Source organism: Bombus bifarius, unplaced genomic scaffold, assembly GCF_011952205.1.
Source record: "Bombus bifarius isolate JDL3187 unplaced genomic scaffold, Bbif_JDL3187 scf7180000008288, whole genome shotgun sequence".
Classification (NCBI taxonomy): domain Eukaryota; kingdom Metazoa; phylum Arthropoda; class Insecta; order Hymenoptera; family Apidae; genus Bombus; species Bombus bifarius.
The window spans coordinates 751,123-770,107 of record NW_022884571.1 but is presented as its reverse complement, the minus strand read 5'-3'; the positions used below and the strand labels follow the sequence as shown (position 1 = coordinate 770,107).

At 33.0% G+C, this 18,985-nt stretch overlaps 4 protein-coding genes across 7 annotated transcripts in view; 2 read left to right on the top strand and 2 right to left on the bottom strand.

Moving 5' to 3' along the window:
- The first annotated feature begins 66 nt into the window (after positions 1-66).
- On the top strand, positions 67-1,326 carry LOC117212331 (WASH complex subunit 3). Its single transcript, XM_033457077.1, has 4 exons — positions 67-305; positions 403-567; positions 669-937; positions 1,177-1,326. The coding sequence occupies exons 1-4, from the start codon at positions 255-257 to the stop codon at positions 1,238-1,240; spliced, it is 549 nt and encodes a 182-aa protein (XP_033312968.1). The 5' UTR covers positions 67-254; the 3' UTR covers positions 1,241-1,326.
- On the bottom strand, positions 1,318-2,374 carry LOC117212335 (60S ribosomal protein L44). The gene is made up of 4 exons (XM_033457083.1): positions 2,239-2,374; positions 1,698-1,871; positions 1,498-1,614; positions 1,318-1,415 (listed from the first exon to the last, which is right to left on the bottom strand). Exons 1-4 carry the CDS (start codon positions 2,239-2,241, stop codon positions 1,395-1,397), a joined length of 315 nt encoding a protein of 104 aa, XP_033312974.1. The 5' UTR covers positions 2,242-2,374; the 3' UTR covers positions 1,318-1,394.
- Positions 2,375-3,432: 1,058 nt separating this feature from the next.
- LOC117212334 (acidic leucine-rich nuclear phosphoprotein 32 family member B-like) lies at positions 3,433-11,127 on the top strand. The gene is made up of 3 exons (XM_033457082.1): positions 3,433-3,846; positions 7,833-8,007; positions 8,134-11,127. Exons 1-3 carry the CDS (start codon positions 3,739-3,741, stop codon positions 8,199-8,201), a joined length of 351 nt encoding a protein of 116 aa, XP_033312973.1. The 5' UTR covers positions 3,433-3,738; the 3' UTR covers positions 8,202-11,127.
- A 337-nt stretch (positions 11,128-11,464) lies between these two features.
- Positions 11,465-18,985, bottom strand: part of LOC117212326 (embryonic polarity protein dorsal) — an 8,132-nt gene continuing 611 nt past the window's right edge. The window contains exons 1-11 of one of the 4 annotated variants that reach the window (XM_033457068.1): positions 18,359-18,410; positions 18,054-18,277; positions 17,737-17,980; positions 17,529-17,672; positions 17,251-17,441; positions 17,027-17,165; positions 14,739-14,831; positions 12,929-13,088; positions 12,586-12,839; positions 12,344-12,510; positions 11,465-12,268 (exon numbers count right to left, since the gene is read on the bottom strand). In XM_033457068.1, coding sequence (XP_033312959.1) covers positions 12,116-12,268; positions 12,344-12,510; positions 12,586-12,839; positions 12,929-13,088; positions 14,739-14,831; positions 17,027-17,165; positions 17,251-17,441; positions 17,529-17,672; positions 17,737-17,980; positions 18,054-18,277; positions 18,359-18,410 — 1,821 coding nt within the window. In that variant the 3' untranslated portion in view covers positions 11,465-12,115. Of the gene's footprint in view, positions 12,269-12,343; positions 12,511-12,585; positions 12,840-12,928; positions 13,089-14,738; positions 14,832-14,896; positions 17,166-17,250; positions 17,442-17,528; positions 17,673-17,736; positions 17,981-18,053; positions 18,278-18,358; positions 18,446-18,757; positions 18,978-18,985 lie in introns of those variants that run through there. The other 3 variants (XM_033457066.1, XM_033457067.1, XM_033457065.1) reach the window with 3 other exon arrangements.

Sequence of the window (18,985 nt, the reverse complement as noted above, 5' to 3'; positions counted from 1 at the left end):
TTTTTACTTGTATTTATAACTTATGAATTTTCAAATAGTTTGTAATGTAATACACTTTAAATACCCCGCCTCTTGTACGTTATCCGCAGAGTATTTCACTAGAGGAGATGTATTCTGCTACATCTGAAAGATTTCGATTTTTAGTGAACATATCCTTTCGCGAGTCCTACATGATCCATGGGAGCAATGCGTTAAAAGTTCATGACGTTTGACAGTTAGACAACAAACACAAGAAATAACATCTGAAACGTACAATGAATGATTACAAAATACCAATAATCGAGCCAACTATCGATTGTACAAAGGTGCAGACATTGGATTTCAGCATTTTTTCTTTTCTGCTGCTTATTTATAATAACAGACAATTTTACACCTTTTTATACGTCATATTTTTATTGCCAGGTTCCACCAATTAATCAAAAAAGGACAATTTCTTTCATTAATCATTTCATTGTGCATACTGTAACATTTCTTAACAAATTTACTCTATCATGCGAAGAAAGATTATTGGAATTTGAATACAAGTTACAGAGGATAGAGGCTTCGCTAGAAATTTTAGAGTCTTGGGTATGTGATTATTAATTATTTTGAGTAACTTATACAAGTGAATTTATTTAAGAAGATTATTTATTATTTATAATTTTTGATAATTTATTTATGTTTTACAGTTATCATCTGTTCCAGTCTTGGAACAAGATCAAAGTACAAAAAGTGTTATAAAAAATAAAGATAGTAAAGAAGAGGAAGAAAGTACACCTAAAATAGATGAACCTGATAATGGTAAAGCAGATGAGCCTGAAGATACACAGGCTGAAAAGCAACCAGTGAACAAAGACCCACGCTATGAAAAATACTTAAAGATGGTACACTTTGGCGTGCCAAAAGAAGCTGTCAAATTAAAGATGGAACAAGAAGGATTGGATTCATCTATTTTAGAGTAAGTTGTACTTAAAATGTCTTAAAATTTTAATAACTGAAATTCAAATTTATAATAAAATATAATAGTAAAAATTAACCAATGTATATTTTGAAATATGAAAAAATGAATAGAAATAATATGGGATAATAATTCCTTCTGCAATGAAACATTTTCTAATTTTAACTTGTTTTGTGCATTATTTTTGATATTGTACCTTTATTGAAATCATTAACACCATTATTGTCTTACATTAACAGTGATTCCCAGCAAACAGCTTCTAAAGTGAAATCTACAGATAATGGTAAGAATAAAGGAGATTAAATACTTAACTATATTCATCTGTTGAACACGTGAAATATTTTTACGTTATAAAACATAGTTAATAAAATAAACAACTATACAAATTCCAGAAGATTTATTTCATTTCTTATTAAATACACATAGAAAGTTAACATACATAACTTCATACATAATCCTAGAATTGAATCATTTGTCCCTGGAAAAAGCACATTATTGAATCAGTTAATATATACATATATCATAAAATATTTTGGAAGAATTACATACAATATACTTACCTTTCTTTTCTTATCACCTCCTAATTCAAAATGTTTACATCTTTTAAGAGGGATTTGTTTCCTATATTTGCACTCTGTACATTCCATTCTTAAGACAATCTTTTTGGTAGTTTTTGCCTACATAAAAAACGTGAAATTAGCATAAAATTTTAACTGTATTATTAGAATTAAGATCAAATCAATATTTTAAAAATATATACCTTCTTCCTGAATATAGGTTTTGTCTGTCCACCAAAACCTTGTTGTTTACGATCATAACGTCTTCTACCTTGTGATGCATGACGTTCTTTACTTTTTTTATACTGTGTCACTTTGTGAGGTTTATGCACTTTGCACTTCTTACAGAAAGTGCGTCTTTGCTTCGGTACATTTACCTAAAATCATTGAAATAGGCACCATGCTATTCATTTATTTCCAGATATACAACTAAAATGATAGGACTTAAATTAACCCTTCATTTCTTTTAACTTCAAATTATTTTTTTTTTTTTTATTAATTTTTATTAATATCGATTAATTTTCTATTCATTTCTAAAAACAATAATAAAATGTCACTTTTAGAGGTTATGTTAATACTATTACAGTTGTTACTTCTGTCTAAAAAAAACCATAGAATATTTATACTAATTTTTCACAAATATAATATACGTCGTAAAATTTAGCGTTAAAAGTAATATTACAATAAGATTATGATTGAATTCATGGATAAATTATGAATATATCCAATTGAAAGTTTACGTACCATCTTGAATGTTTAGAAAGAAAAGGAAATGTATCTTTGCCGGAAATGACATACATATGCTTGCGCATGCGCAAATATTGTACACTATACAAAATCGAAAATTTATTGTCCTTGTTTAATTAAAGGATATAAGTATTAATGTAGTGTTTAACGTGATATTATTTTACAAAATTTCTTCCAAGCAAAATCATAGTAAAAACAAATATAACTCTTTTAATTCTTTCCAAGACAAAATTTCGATTGCATATTGGATATACGCCATTAATAGCCGGCATCAAAATTGGTTTAATATATAAGACGCTCAATCAATAACAGCAATTATGTTATAATATTTCTTTCGCTGTTATTCTTTATAATCAATTTATTTATTTTTCACGACTTATTATCTATTATAGTAAAGTAAAATTTCTTCTACATATTCAGGGATTATCGAGATTAAAAAATATTGCTTAACGTATAAAAGAAAAAAACATGATGTTGATGTATAATGTTCTGTTTATCATGTAATTTCTTACACAAATGGATAGTAATTCTCTAAATAATTAATTAAATTGACTTGTAATGGTCATTGGATTCATTTTTGTTCTAGTTTAATATGAAAAAGTTCGTACATATTTAACATATTTGTAAGATATCTTTCACAAATAAAAATCTTAGAAATGAAATAACAATTCATTGTCGAATTTTCAGTGACAGGTGTGCGTCTGCATCATTCAAAAAGCTTGGCTCTTTTATCTATAGGATAATTCCCGCCATGATCTTTAGAATATATTACTTGCAATATACAGTTTAAAGTAATAATTTTCAAAGTATACAGAAATAATTATTCGCTTCATCTAAAATTTTGGTTTTTCTTTATATATATTTCGATTTCTTTACAAAGGAAATGTTGGAAAAGATCTAAATGTTTCGTACACCAAAGGTTATTTGAATCGAGCGACATAGCCTCGAACCAGACGGTAAACTCAGGCCACGAACTCTCGAACCCCTCGTCCTCCGCAGGATTTAATTTTATTTATACGTCAGGTGGATGGATTACGTGGAAAACTTTTATAAGAAATAATAAAAGATTATGTAGTGTTATAACCTTTCCAATTAGGTGCAGTGGCACGTCGCGAAAGGATATTATGATTTCAACCAATCAGGCATTTATCGAGTTTCAAACCCGCGCCATCTTCATTTTTGAACAAAGCCAGGTTGGATATGCTAGAAGCGAGCTGAGACCGGGTAGTAGTCCGCTTTGCGCTATTCGCGCCACAGTCGTCAGTACACGACACTCTCCACTCCTGACTGGTTGTTCTCTGTCTCACCGTCCTTTCCCCTCTTTTTCCCCTCCTCTGCCCCTTGGGTTTTCGCCTGACGACGCTGCTCTCTCGGGCATTTCGCCGGAAACCGACGCCGCGCGAGGACACGGAGTTTTGTTACGTGTACACATTTCTCTATCTTTTTCATCACTTGTAACGCCGACACGCAGGCATCTTGCTCAACGCACGATTCACCATGAGTAGCAAGGAAAATAACGAGGTCGCTGTTGAGAAGGTGACTGAGAACGACAAGGCTTCCGGAGACGCGAAGTGTGAGATCAAAGGAATGAAGAGGCCAGCGGAGGTGAGTTGTTGCGCTTTTCCCACTTCATTTTTTAAGTACCGCTTTCTCGACCTTTTTCACGATTGTACGTAAGCATACACGTACACACGAAAGCACGTACACGCCGGCTTACACCATGCTTCCGCGCCACGCTGCTTGATCACGGCATTGTCTACCATTTCGGTGTCGTATTTATATAAGCCTATGAAAGTTCGTGAACATTCTTCCGATCTGATTTTTCTCCTTACACATTTTACGTAAATATCTGTGTCTTATAACGTGGGATAATAAATTTCTATTTTACTCGCGATATCGTTATATTTTCGTGGATAAACGACGGGTGGGCGGGCAGTCGAGTGGCCGTTTCAACCGACTGATGGCATGGAAGAGAAGATAGGATGCCGGCCGGCATTTTCATTAGACTTCATATTTTTACGATGTTAAAAAACATTCGTTTCTGTGTATACTTCGGAGTGGAAAAATGACTACGTAATTGCGATGTTTTCTTGATGTAATCTGAGGGACGCCATCGTATTTCGCGTGGCTACCACGAGCACGATGGTTTGGTTGATCACCCCTGTTGTTACAATGTCGTCTATAATTACCGATCTAGCTAATATCAGATTCAATATTGTCTTTCGCCTGTATTTTGTTAATGTGAATGCGAAATTCGGGCGGGATATCTGAACTACTAGCGCCATGTGCTCATTTCGATTATGTTTTCGTGTTATGCACTCTCAGAGCTTTCCATAAGTATCCAAGGTTTTGTAAATTTCGTTGAAACTATGGTTCATATTACTTGGCATTCTTTCCACAAGATGGACGCCATTTTTATCTAGAATATCAGTGTTATAGCTAGGAAAAGTGAGCATCCCGCGCATTTTTCCGACCGCCGTTGCTGCCGCCACCACTACCGCTGTCGGTTTCCATTATGGCGCCCGAAACCAAGCCCGCGTTCATTGTGCTCTCTCGCTTGCTCGTTCCATCTTCTTCCTTCCTCTTCTCTCATTCTCTCTTTTTCGCGCGCGCGCTTATTCTCTCACTCTCTATGTCGTAATTGATCGATAATTCGTTGTAAGAGGGTTAATCGTGTCTGACGGACGATCGATAGACTAACACATATCTGTTTCAGGTCGACGTGTTGCTCTGAAATTGTTTACCGATCTGCGTGCATAAACACCGCGCTGAAGGCTTCCTTTCTCGCTTTGCTTCCCTCTCTCCCCTTCTGCCCGCGACTCTGTCGGCGTTCGGTTCTCTCTTTCCATCGAAAACCCCACGCGCACAGCCAGCAGAGCAACGCCATGTATTATATACCCATGTCTCTCCTGCCTCCCTGTTCTTTCGTAGCATACCGCGTAGTGTTACGAACCTTCGAGAAAACATCGTTGTAATTTTTCATCTTAAATCGGACCGTCACTCGGCGCCGTGATAGGAACTGCTTATTTTTTCCTTGATATTACATTGTACGAGTACTATTATAAAAATTGTAAGGTGAAATTCATGGTCGAAAATGCCGGTTATCCACACTTTCGGCCGCTATTGTAGAAAGTCGTGGCGGTGTCTTCGCGCAGCGGCAATAGTATGTCACGTGGAAATCACACCGTACTTGTTCGGAATAAATTCAAATATTCCCATTAGTATTGTACTTGATGACATCCTTTTAATTAAAATATAAAAACCGTTAACAGTATTTATTTAAATCTTTTTTGTATTTTATTTCAGTTTTATCTAATCATTAGTTAGATAGTTTCATAAATGAAATTTATTTTCATTTATGATTGATGCCTTGATGTAAGTAATTACGTGATCACTACGATGAATATTACTCGGGACTCGCAGATTCTATGATGCAAGCGCATATAGATAGTAAAGAACATGGAAGTGAAGAAAAAGGCGGGAATTTCGAATAAGGTTCGGATATCGATATATTTATTGAATGAGTAAAACGTTAATGTATTTTTCGCGAAAAACAATATTGTTCTTTCTATATTTCATTAATTTCTGCGTAATATTTTTGATATACTTATATTTAACCTTTAATTTAATAGTACTATTATTATACAAAATGCGATAAGTGCCTACTTCTTATCTCACTAAATTAGTATCCCATGATTGCATTAGTATTCTCATTTAATGATTCTTAATTTATTTACTTCACATCTATTTAATTTTATTTCGTCTTGGCAAGCGAAAATGCTTCTGGTAGCTCAATATGATCAAATTAATACGTGTTATAGAAGAATTATATAACGATTATTCATGGCATGGCTTACCCGACAGGCGAGAGAAATGAAATGAGTCTATATGATAGGTTATGAACGTTGGGTTATCTGTAAGACCTCGTGATTAGTAATAAGTTGATAGGTAATCGTGTATGCGGGATAATAAACAAAATAGTCATTTCGTGACTACTGGCGTCTGTACGTCACTGTCGCTTATTGTTTATTGTAAACCACATCGTAGCGTCATGAATGTAATAGCAGTAGCAAGTAGTTGCCAACAGATTCTAGTTAAAAAAAACACTTTAAATCTGTCATAACACTTAACTGCCCGAACAACAATGGTTTTTATGAATTACAGGATTTTTTTTCGTCATTTGATCGTACGTGTAGAATTTTGTATACGTGCTATTTACATTTCACCATATCATCTTAAGCAATATTGTAAAAATATCGTTTATTCTTGTTAGTAAAATTAATAACCATTAATATTTATACGTTGTGCTTAGTATTCAAGTTTGTGAAATGAGATATTACATTTCATTTGATAAAAGCATTTGATAATATGAGACGATTACCTTGAGACTGTCCATTCGCGATGATACTACAATTTTAGATGTACGATGACGAGGAGAACAGTGGAATTTATATACTTCAACATATATTCAGTTTTTTTACAATATATAAACATGATATATGAATTATATATATATACATATTTTTTGTTTGAAAATCAGAGCGACTCTTAGTTCCATGCACGATATCCAGGCACGCTGCTTCGTATTTCTCCTCTCCCCTCTTTTCCTTTTCGTGTGCTTTACGCAGCACGAACACATCCCCTTCTACAAACATGTATCGTAGTCGTCTGCCAATCCCTACGTTTCTCCCACCATCTAGTCTTAGTCGATTCGACCCTTTGATTGGATGATGCAGTTCTGTGAGTTTTCTATGCCCTCTTTCCTCGTACCGCCGATAGACACGGCGCGTGTATGCTATTACGACAGACAATCCACCCTGGTCACGAGTAATGCTGTATGAACACAAGTTAAGGTACCGGCATTTCAAGGATCGTGTGAAGCACACACTTCACAAAACATTATCGTTTTATTTTTGTTTGTCCGGTTTTAGAATTCGATATGAACCTCTTATAATGACTTACGTTTCTTAGCTGTACATAAATGTAATTTTGATAAGATTGAGCTTTAGAGTAGGCTTTCATTTCAAATATGTACTAAAAATCAAATGTACAAATTATGCAACAAAGGATTGTCACATCAACGAATTAAGTTAGGACAGATTTTTTTGAATATATACTTCTATATTTATCGCTATCTTTTTTTTAATTACGCCTACTGGGTTATCAAGTTTCATATTTAGCGATAGTTAACATCGATTTTAACTTAAAAATTTTCCAAGGTTTTTAAACTCTTTTTTTGTTAATTGTTTCTTGTCTTTGCTGTTTTCTTTCTCATCAAAGAACTCGCTGTTTTTTGTACCTTCCTGTTTCGCCATATTTTAACGGAAAATCCCCTCCACTTTTCATTTCCTTATGGTTCTTGGCGGGAAGGGAGCCTTCATCCGTTTCCCCCTCTCCTTTATCTTTCGGTCGCTGTTAGGATTCTCTTTATCTCTGTAATTCTTCTACTTCTTTCTAGAATGTATGAATTTTGAACGTATGGCAATGTAGTTGAAATGAGAGAATTATTTTTAACGTCGTTTCAATTGAAAACCTCGAAATAGAAATATTCGTTGGAAGCTCAAACATATAATCGTTGTTTTATGTTTTAGGAAAAAAATGATGAAACGAAGAAACAGAAGAAAGAAGAAAATGGTGATGGAGAGGTAGAAGAAGAAGAGATAGAAGAGGAAGTCGAAGAGGAAGAAGAAGTCGACGGAGATGGCGAAGAAGATGATGAAGACGATGATATACCGGAAGGAGAAGAAGATTTAGAAGAGGGTGAAGGTAAATTGAGAAATTTTCCACTATTTCACGAAACATTATTAATGACATATAAATCTGTATGCGTCAAGGAAATTGATATTCATGATTGGGTAAAGATGTAGTATATTTGAATCCCTTTGTTTATAGACGAAGAGGAAGATGACGCAGAAGGTGAATTAGAAGGAGAAGTAGAAGACGAAGAGGAAGACGCATAATGAAAAAGGAGAGAAGAGTATGTAAGTAAGAAAGGAGGTAGGCACATGGCACCGTCGTCGATCTTCGGCAGTCTTCTCAGCAAACACTTACTCTCATATTGAGTGGTTGGTAGCAATGTTGAATACCCATCGTGCCCAAACCCTATTGCCTCCCGACCTACGAGTAAAAATTGCCACCTCACCGGAGTTGTGGTGGGCTGACACACATTAGAAGCAGCCGCAGTTCTACTGTCTTGGCTCTTCGCAATTCTACTGTCTTGGCTCTTCGCAATTCTGGTCGTGTAGCCATCAACAAATGCTATTAGGTAGTTTGAATTAAAACCGTATATTCGTCATTGAGGAGCTTGTACATGTCGATTCCATTTAATACCTAAGTGCTTCATGCACAGCCGTACGTTTGGTATATCGTGTATGTTCCCAAGACAGATTTATCGTTTTATTCAAACCACCTATTAACTGGTATTTGCCGTCATCTGGCTTTCTTCGCGGGACAATTTTATAACGGAAACTTATTTAAGATATAAAAAGCTCTATTGTATTTAAATAGTGTAAAATGAACATTTGTGAGTGATTTTTTTATATTTGAGATCAAATTTATGTTTGTAGTTCGACGAATGTCTCTCACCTTGTGCGCGTGATTGATTTTCCTTTTCAACCTATATGTGTATTTGCAATGACTTTGCAAGAGCGCGAGCGGTTAAAAAGAGATAAATAAATAAAATAGATAAAATGATGCGTAAAGAAACAAAAATAGCAAATAAATAAATAAATGCATAAAGCCAGAAGGACATCTCTCGACATTCGTTGTATATTAAGAAAAATGAAAAAGATTTTGATAGTCTTTGAAATCTCTGTTTCGTGCTCCTGTTCGATCTGAGAGAAAAATTAAGGTTAATATAACGCTCGCGCTAGGTAGTGTGGATGAGTACTGTGTGACTTTAACATTGCATAATAATTATACATAATATGTATAAAGTTATGGAGTAAGAAACATTTTATTATTAACGATAATATTATGTAACGTAATATAACGTGGAGGGGAGGAAGGATTGTTATGAATTAGACTTGGAGTATATAGAGTAGGGAGAGAATTTTTATTTTACAAAGCATTGCAGAATAATGTTTTATTTTTTCAAAGTAAATATTCAATTTGTTTAATACATACGTTTCCTATATTTACTTAATAATTTTAAAACGAAGTCACGTAGCGCATTTCAAAAATCGTCAAAGTTGTAACGCAAAAGTTATCCCGAGGGTACAATATTAACTACAACACTCTCCCTATTCGACTGCACTCATTTGATCGTAATTTATTCGTATTTTATGTACTGTGGTTTTATCTTGACTTCATTGTCATGGACTACTCGAGCAATGATTCGTTGACTGTCGCAGAACGGGTGACAGTATTCTCATTATGGTGGTCGCCTGTGCACACGGTGATCAATGTCTTATTAATGACATACCCATAGAATTATTAAAGGTGTCAAATAATTTTTAATATATGAGTTATAGTACTATTCACTGGTTACCAACAATTGAAATATAGATGCTCTTTGTGCTAGAGTCGGTGGATCTTTGCAAATGAAATGGTCCATGTCACCACTTATTTCGGGAGACTGGTAGATAAGAAATGGGTGAAGAGACATTGCGGTTACGATACCATTGTACCATAGCTGCATAATAAATAAAGGTAACGATAATTTGAATGCGAGACGATGTCCCACGTTTTAATGTACAAATATTTTCGAATGAGATAGTTAAATAAAACGCAGTTAGATCAGAGAAAATGATTCGTTCTCGTAAGTAGTAATGGGTTTAACTTCCAAAAACAAATAACAGTAATAGCAGTATTAAAAAAATGAAAAAAAAAAAACTGCTATTCGTGGACTGAATTCTGCTACATAGAAACTGAGGAGATGGAGTGGTCTGTGTACACATGTTTATATGATAAACTCAATTTATTCGACGTTACACTGAAAAAAATAAAATTCGAGTACACACCATAAATACGATGTGTAAAACATAACAATTTATTGTATTGTTTACAGGCCATGTCATCTCCAGAACTCTGTTACTGTACTGTTTTATACACAATCTGCTGATGTATTTACACGTGTTCACTTCAAGATAGTATTTTGACGATTATGTTGACAAAGAACTATCTTGAAGTGCAGGTGCCCGAGCAAAAATGAGTACTTTAGCGTTCATAGTATACAACACATACACTATAAGCATAGGTCCATTTAATTTTATTAATACAATACCAAGCCCCGTTTGCAACATGTTCAAAAGATATGAGGATAGACTTGCGTTCTGTACTTTGAGCTGGAGATCACAGAACTTTTCTATCCTCTAGTACTGCACGCGACTCTGGAAATTATTTACTGGTGCTAACGGGTCTTAAATCAATCAGGCTGAACGCCTAAATACCGTTACATCCCTACATTTGTTAGGTAAGGATTAAGCGAAAGAAAAAAAGAAATTAAGAATCCTAATGAATCTGGTAATGAAACATGTCACAATTAAATGAAATCCTAGGCTAAGAATTTGGTTTGTGTGTTCATAAGTCTTGTTCAAACTACTTTTGTACAGGATACCATCGCATCATCACTTTCGACGTAAACAGTAACCGATACCACAGACTATATTTCTGCCCATTCCATCAGAACTTTCATTGTATTTTTAAGTAAATACATTTTGGAAAACAACAGATGTTTTTTTATTCTTCACGTGTTTGTGAAGGAACGCGTCTTTCCCTATTTATTACTTAATATTTAATCGACAGCTCACTTTTTCAAAGTTAATTTAGACTAAGATTGTTTTTACATACCTTCTATATATGTACATACAAATTAAGAATTATATGTGGCTATGCTGTGTAAATAGTCAAAAGTAATTTACAATAAAACATGTACGTAGTGTGTGATACACAGGATAAAAATTATTAAACTCCAATATCTATGTTTATTTACACGTATAATTGTATGTAAAATTATAATGTATTCTTAGATGTAATTGTATATATAGTAAACATATGTACTTAAGTATAATGTTATTTATATCTGATATATACACATTGTTTATTTATAAAATAATTCCTGTAATAATGATTTTAAGGTAATGATACATCGGATACCGGGAAATTAAGACACCATAAATATTATATGTATAAAATCTACGGCAGAATGTAACCGTAGTTATATAATACTAAAATTTAAGGCAAAAGAGTTTAAATATAAATCAACGTACCTGGACGGAACATGTATTATTGAAAATTTTTTAATTGGATATACATTAGGAGCAGAGCAATACGTTCTGATATTACTCCTAATACAAAATATATATATTTACAAATTTGTAGTAAACATAAATGTGTAAAGAATAAAAATCAAACATTTGTATAAGCGTACGAGATATAACAGAAATTAATGTTTGTGGATATTTATTTTAACTAAATAATTTGTACGAATATTGCATGCAGATTGTCTTACAATATATTATTATTACAATAATACACTGTATTTTCTTCTATGAAAACTATGAGTTTTATTTTATACAATAATTCATATTCAGACACTTTGCATGCACATCAAAACATACAGATTTCAATATACTTTGATCACAGTCACAGCATTTTGTATATCACTTAATCGATAAATATTCCATTCAAGATATTGGAAACAGCGATTTTTAAAAATTATATAAAAATATCAACAGTATTTAAAGCTGATTATCGATTGAAGAAGTATTTTACAAGATTGTACAGCAATGTACTGCGATATAATCACAACCAATTAAATATTAATTACATGATACATGTATTCATGCAAAGAAATTTTTGTTTAGAGAATAATGTTTATATAACGTTTTTTACAATGTTATCAATATCAATATCAATAAAATATTCAGCTGTTTCAGTCGTTAACTTCCCGCGTTGGTTTATACATATTATTTAAAGTGCACAGTTCCTGAATAGTGTTATTAGTAATTCTTGTAAAACTATCGGTCATGTTATTACTTTCTTCGATGTTGCTTGATCCTGTGTTTATCTCTTTGTTCGTTTCCGGCTGGATTTAATAAGAGATTAATTTCTCATTCATTTGATACTATCACATGATAAGCAAATTTGTAATATACAATACCTTGGTAGAATCTGAAATGGATAATCCACTGGATAAATTTTCAGAAAGAGCGGTATCAAAAGCGGCGAGTTCTGCCGAATCAAGTTGATTAAAACTTAAATCAAAACTGTACTGTCGACTGTCCATGTCTAAAACACTTGTAACATCTGCCCCTCCCACTCCACCTGCTATATAAATTATTATTTCAAAATAATGGTACAATAATGGATTGATGTAATAATGTGTGCAAATACTTATACTACCAGCATTGTCCAACGATTGAAATTCTTCGTGATAGTTTGATGTAACTCTGCTTAACACTAATTGTTCTTGCGGGTGTATTTGTAATATGTCATGTACATATGGAAATTGTTGTTGTGCATACGTTCCGGTTGATGGTTGTTGTACGATATGACTGCTTGTTGATTGATATTGCGGTGATGGTTGTGATTGGATAAGTGCTGAGTTGTATGGACTGTACTCCATCGGCGATGCACGACCTGGCGATACTTGTGGCCTGTATAACGTATTGAAATTTTTTCAGATCCATTGTTCTATACACTATCTTATTTTTTAAGCAATAGTTACATAAAAACTTTGAATTACCTTAACGTTTGCATACTAGATTGCGGTTGTGGAGAAGTGGTTCCCATAGAATATAACGGAAAGGATCCTCCACTTCCGACTGAGCCTCCGTACGGAGATATTTTTTCTGATTTGACAATGTTAAAATTGTATTGGATCGGTTGATTTAACGCTGCAGCATCTACAATTGCGATACAACAAATAAATATCTACTAATAGAAGAACAATTAAAGCAATACAAGTTCGTTATTTTGTTACTTACTACAAATGAACAACATTTGTCTTATAAATTTGTTAGATTCAGTACAATTTATATTATGTTAATTTTGGAATACGATATTTTAAAATAATATGATCGAATTTATTCAGAAGAAAAATGCACATTATGATTAAAAAGCACATAATTATAAAAATGTAAAAGTAAAAATGATCAAGCTACATTTAAAAAGCGAAATTTTTAAGTGAAGGGAAAGGATCAGTTATAAAGAAGATGCATGCAATTTTATATATTTTCACTCCAAACGTCACTCTATAAAAATTGAGTGTCTTGTATTGTAATAAAAAATACAGTCAATATTGATTAGCAAATATCAACAAACGAAACTAATATTATCATATCGTACCTGAAAAATTTGTTTATATAAATATCATTCTTTTAATCTGAAATTGATTGGGAGCAGAATAAAAACACGTCATTTTCATTATTAAGTGATGTATATATGTGTATATATAGATTGATATATTCTGTATATATAAATCATACATTTTTTATATAGATATAGCCTTTTTCTTTCTCAAAGCAGTTTATAAAAATCTCTATTGCCATACAAATATTGCACATAATTTCTATTCTTATCATTATATTGCTGAGTATTTAAGTACAATATTTTTATACGAGAGCAGAATACTTGCATATTATTCAAGTTGTACAGCCCGTTTTCATAATATGTTGCGTTATCGCTAACAATGTAAGTATTTTTGTCATCGCATTAATGGATATAAAAATAGTATCCATTCGCGTAATCATCATTAATAATTACAAAAATACAACTTTCTTTTTAAATGTACAAAGTCACTGCCCTCCAATCATTCAAGTACAAATTCCAAACGTTTATATAAAATACGTTCTTAAAAAAGTATAAAACAAGATTCTTCATCAGTGCGTGAAAATATATATAGATATATATATATATGTATATATATGAGTATAGTATTTCTTACGATGAGGATTCGAATCCATGAAAATACATATATCACTCTGCACAGCGGAAACTTTTCATAATTCTTTTAAGTCAATCTTTTGTAATTTTAGGCACTATTGTACAAAATTTGACGAGTAAAATATGTCATCATAAATATAAGATTCTTAAATTTGAATGTTTCCAGTGTGCAAAGAGATTGGATTAATCGTACAGTTAGTATGACATGATTTAAGGGCGCTGAAACATAGATATTCTGACAAATGTAAATTCGCGATTTGTAAAAATACAGTAAACATGTTCCAATTGTACAAGTTAGATCAAATTTTTGGAACTTTCAACAAATTTTCTATATTCATTGCAACAATCATTACAACAAATCGGGCTAATAACCCCATTCAGAAAATGCACAACGTATTGATTGCTGGCATCACTGAGATAGCTTGCCTTCGTTTCTTGCATACAGTATGAGATAAATGTAAATATGAAAATTAGTTCCAAAGAAGTAAAACGCGTAAATGTATTACAATGTATTCTAAACAATTTTGAAGATTCGACGACGCCAATGACATTATTCAAACCCATTCCCATCAAAGCTGTAGAATTGAAGACAATTTGATAAAAATACTCACGCTTCTCAGCTTCTGTCTGTACATGCCTCAAAACTAGCGCATTTGGGCTGTTATTAAATTTTTGTCGTTTTCGCCTTAACGAACCAGGATCATCTATAAATGATTGTACATTAACCACGTGATTTACAAACATTATTATATCAATTTTTTCTGAAGGCAAAAGGGCTTACGAGCTTCACTTCAAAATTCCCTACCACTGAAAACATTACATCTGCACAATTGATTAAATCTTTGGTACAAAATAACTATGAGTTACAAACAAATAAAATGATTTTCATATTATTATTATAAATTAAGTACTTATTCTAAAACTAGAAACAAAGTGGTACTTATAACCTTGGGACGCTATAAAAAAAACTTAACAACTTGTCATAAATAGTAAAAAGCAATGCGCAAGATTTAAAATATAAGTAGCAACACTGTAAAATTTGACTAGAAAAAACGCTAACCCTTCGACAATAAACAACGAGTATCAGCTGAGTTTATACTTCAGCTACTTTCTAGGATGCATATAAAGGGTTATAGAAACAAAGTAACAATTTGTACCCTGACTAGAACAGTATTGAATTTGTTTCAGAACGTTTTAATCAAGATAGCACAACACAGATTTATCATATATCCTCTTTTCCTAATAAATTTGAAATATATAAAATGCATCTCTCTCTTAAGCACACAAGCACATTCAAGTTACAAGAATTTAAGTTTTGCAACTGCAATCAGCTTCATTTAATTACAATGCTTTTCGCTTCTAAAAATGTATTACTGGAGAAAAATGTCACTCTCAAATGGTAGTAGACTAGAAACAACACTATTAAACATTCAAGCAAATTACGTTTCTTTTTTTTCAGAATAAATTTTTCCTCCTTCTACTGGGCTATAATAGAAGGACATTTCATCAAATTCTGACACAGTTGCATGTGGTGCCATAGCAGTATACAATGCATAATGTTCAGCTTCTGTTAATTCAATTCCATATGGTGGTGTTTCGTCGCCTTCCAATTTAAGCGATTTAACGCTATTAGTACTTATTGCACTAGGTCTTGAAATTTGTAATTGTGGGCTAGTTGGAGTATTGTTTGTTGTCAAATATGAAACATTTCCTGTAGAACTCAAAGGCTGACTATTTTCTTTAGATACATTCGAAATTGAGTCTTTATCTTTCTTTGCTTTCTTTGCGAACAATTTTGAAAATAGTCCTTGTTTTGAATTCTTAGTTAAAGTAGCAGGTAGAGAAGGTAAAGTTTTGTTTGGTGCTTCAACGAATGACTCAGATGTCATATGAGAGGATATAGGACGAGGTAGAAGAGGCATAGAAGGCATTTTGCGGATTCGTTTCGGCGGTAAAGGCGGTAATCTCTCTTCCGTTTCCTGCGTTCCATCTCTCTTCGTAGTTACTGGAGGAGAAGGACAAGATTGATTAACATCTGCTTTTGGTATACATACGTCCTCATACTTCCTCTCGTTTGGTAAATCAATAAATTCAATAGGATTTTTCATAGCCATTTGTAAGCTGGTATAAGTTTGATTATCGCAAACGTCAATATCCATAGATTGATCCGTTGTATTCTGTTCAATGGCTGCTTGCACTAACTTTGTATGTGTATCTGCATATATTTGATCTAATTCAGCTACTTGTGTCAATAATTCATTGAAGGACTTATTGCAATCCTCTGTTGTTTCTGTTTTAAAATCTGTTTCATTATCTTTCTCCTTGAGACACATTTGACCCTTTTGCACCCATTTTCCCACTTCCGAATAGTCGAACCAATCGGAATTATTTTTGGATATATCTGCATTTTGCTTAAATACAGACGTGTTTTCAGCGGTACTATCGGATTTAGTACGAGTTAAAGTTCCCGAATTGTCATCATTCATTTCTTTGTCTATATATCTATTATCAATTTTGTACATTCTATTTATTTGTTCATTTTCTCTAGTTTGTTTCTCTTCATTTATTGGGATTTCGTTATTTTGATAATCTATAATAGTGCTTTTAATATGACTTACATTTTGTGAGATATTTTGATTCATTTCTATATTTCCATTACAAGAATCTAATGTATTTTTTACGTTATATAAATCATTTAAAGCGCGTAACGCAGAAATTTTGTTACTCGATTTTTTTACATTGAAATCATCATTATTATTATACTCATCGACATTACGCGGAAATTTAGGGGTAACGTTTGAAAATAATGCCGATTCAGTGGCTAAGATTTTACTAAATGTACTATAATCTGTTTTCTTCCTGGCAAATGCTTTCCGTAAAGACCAGAAAGCAGGCCTACCTGCACCGAGAGGTAACATCTGAAAAGGTAATGGTTCGCTCGTCGCACCATCCGATGGTCTTTTGAGTTGAATGCATATTTGCACCGGTTGCTCCACTTGCTGCATGCGATATGTGGGTGTTTTGAATGCAATTGCTGTCTGTTAACATATAAATCAAATTTAAATTAAGTGAAGATGTATAATATATACAACATTCTACACAAACATTAAACATCGTACATACTTGCTTATGTACGTGAACGGGCTGAAAATCACCAAATCCTTCCCAAATCACTTGTCCCTCCTTCTCCTCGAAAAATCTAACTTGTATGTCTTCCTTTGCAACCTTCTCGCATAATAAAATCATTTCCATACCACCAGCGACCGACGCATTAGAGTGACTGAGCTTGCATATCACAAGATCTGACATTGCTTCTGAAATATTTAATTATTTAAAACAAAATTAAACAATTAATTTTCCTTTGAAACTGAATATAACGTATAATTGTAACTTAAACATACTTTTATCAAATATAGGGTCAGATACAACTGGTGGTAATGGCACATTGAATTTTCCTTTTTGTCCTCCTTCTAAGAAAACTTGAAAGCACAATCTCACTGCATTTAGATCAATACTAGTAGGTTGTCTTTTGTGTTCGAAGCCAGCTATTAGAAAATGAAACATAATTTGTTTTATGTCAAACACATTTACATAAATCTACCAGCTTACTTCGAAAGGGGTCTACACGAATTTCCTCTCTTATTTTAAGTGCCTCTTCGATATCCTTTTTCTTAACACATTGAATGCCAAGATTTGCAAATGTGACTGTCATATTTTCTGACGAGACTTCTACTGTACATACACCACGTTTACATGCTTCCTTTCCAACAAGATTATGAGGATGAGGTCTGTGTGGTTGATCTTTTGTTACACACGATACTACAACTACAGCTCGACCTTTATATCCAACTATCTGTAATAAGTATTATTTATTGTCATATCATACAAATTCCAAATATATTCTATATTTTGCTCTTACTACTTACTCTTATACTAGGAAATGTTTTGTTTTCTGGTGTACTGTTTACTCCTGGTATACTACCAGCCGATCTGCCTTCACATTCATAGCGAAAACGTAAAGCTTTACTTGCTGGCTGTTCTATTATTTCAACATATGGCAATAACCTCCCAGTGTCCATTTCCACTGGGAATTGATCCTCCTTTCCACTACATTCCACAAATCCAGGATCGGTAGTTTGGATGACTTCAACTGTACCAAGAATCTTAGGTATAGTTTGAAACATTTAATATGAAAATTATATAAACATATAATAAAATTTTCAACACTTACTGACATCACTTATATTTATATTTCCATCACTCATATCATGGAATTGTTCCATGCCTCTTACTGTTTAATGCATCGAATATTAGCCATCTGAAAAATAAATTCTGTTTCAACATACATTGTCATTTTGTATGAAATAGTACCTCTACATTGTATTTCATTGTTGTTAAAAGAATCTATTTAACAATTTTGTTGAAATAACAATGATTATGAAACAATAAACAAGTCATAAAAATTTTCTTTACTGCTTGATGTGTGTTTTGAACGTTTTGTCAAAGGAGGAAAAGTAACCACATGAACCAACACTTCACAGAAATTTCGCAGCATAGAGCAAAAAAAAATTTCGCGCGCGTTTCATTAAAATAAGAATGAGATGACAAGTGCCTGAAGAACGATAAATACCTAGGAGAAAATAAAACGATAGCGTAGAGGAGGAGGTGGATTGCCAGATCGATTTATTCGATGTAAAGAAAATCGAACGTTCAAAAGCGTGGATCGCGCATCTTGGCGGAAAATATATATTTATGTCGCAATGTAGGCGGTGATTGACGCAGAATATGTTACGCGTAATTTTTTATTAGTATCAGCGAGAAAAATAAGCGCAAGTTAATGATCATGGATAGAAGTTTT

What these genes read in the sequence shown, in the direction of transcription:
- LOC117212335 (XM_033457083.1), bottom strand. An exon ending in AACCTATATTCAGGAAGAAG is followed by an intron (nt 1,615 to 1,697) that starts GTATATATTTTT and finishes TTTTTTATGTAG; the next exon opens with GCAAAAACTACCAAAAAGAT. An exon ending in GAGGTGATAAGAAAAGAAAG is followed by an intron (nt 1,416 to 1,497) that starts GTAAGTATATTG and finishes TGCTTTTTCCAG; the next exon opens with GGACAAATGATTCAATTCTA.
- LOC117212334 (XM_033457082.1), top strand. Translation starts at nt 3,739, where the DNA reads ATGAGTAGCAAGGAAAATAACGAGGTCGCTGTTGAGAAGGTGACTGAG. An exon ending in GAATGAAGAGGCCAGCGGAG is followed by an intron (nt 3,847 to 7,832) that starts GTGAGTTGTTGC and finishes TTTATGTTTTAG; the next exon opens with GAAAAAAATGATGAAACGAA. An exon ending in AGATTTAGAAGAGGGTGAAG is followed by an intron (nt 8,008 to 8,133) that starts GTAAATTGAGAA and finishes CTTTGTTTATAG; the next exon opens with ACGAAGAGGAAGATGACGCA.
- LOC117212331 (XM_033457077.1), top strand. Translation starts at nt 255, where the DNA reads ATGAATGATTACAAAATACCAATAATCGAGCCAACTATCGATTGTACA. An exon ending in CAACTATCGATTGTACAAAG is followed by an intron (nt 306 to 402) that starts GTGCAGACATTG and finishes TTTTATTGCCAG; the next exon opens with GTTCCACCAATTAATCAAAA. An exon ending in TAGAAATTTTAGAGTCTTGG is followed by an intron (nt 568 to 668) that starts GTATGTGATTAT and finishes TATGTTTTACAG; the next exon opens with TTATCATCTGTTCCAGTCTT.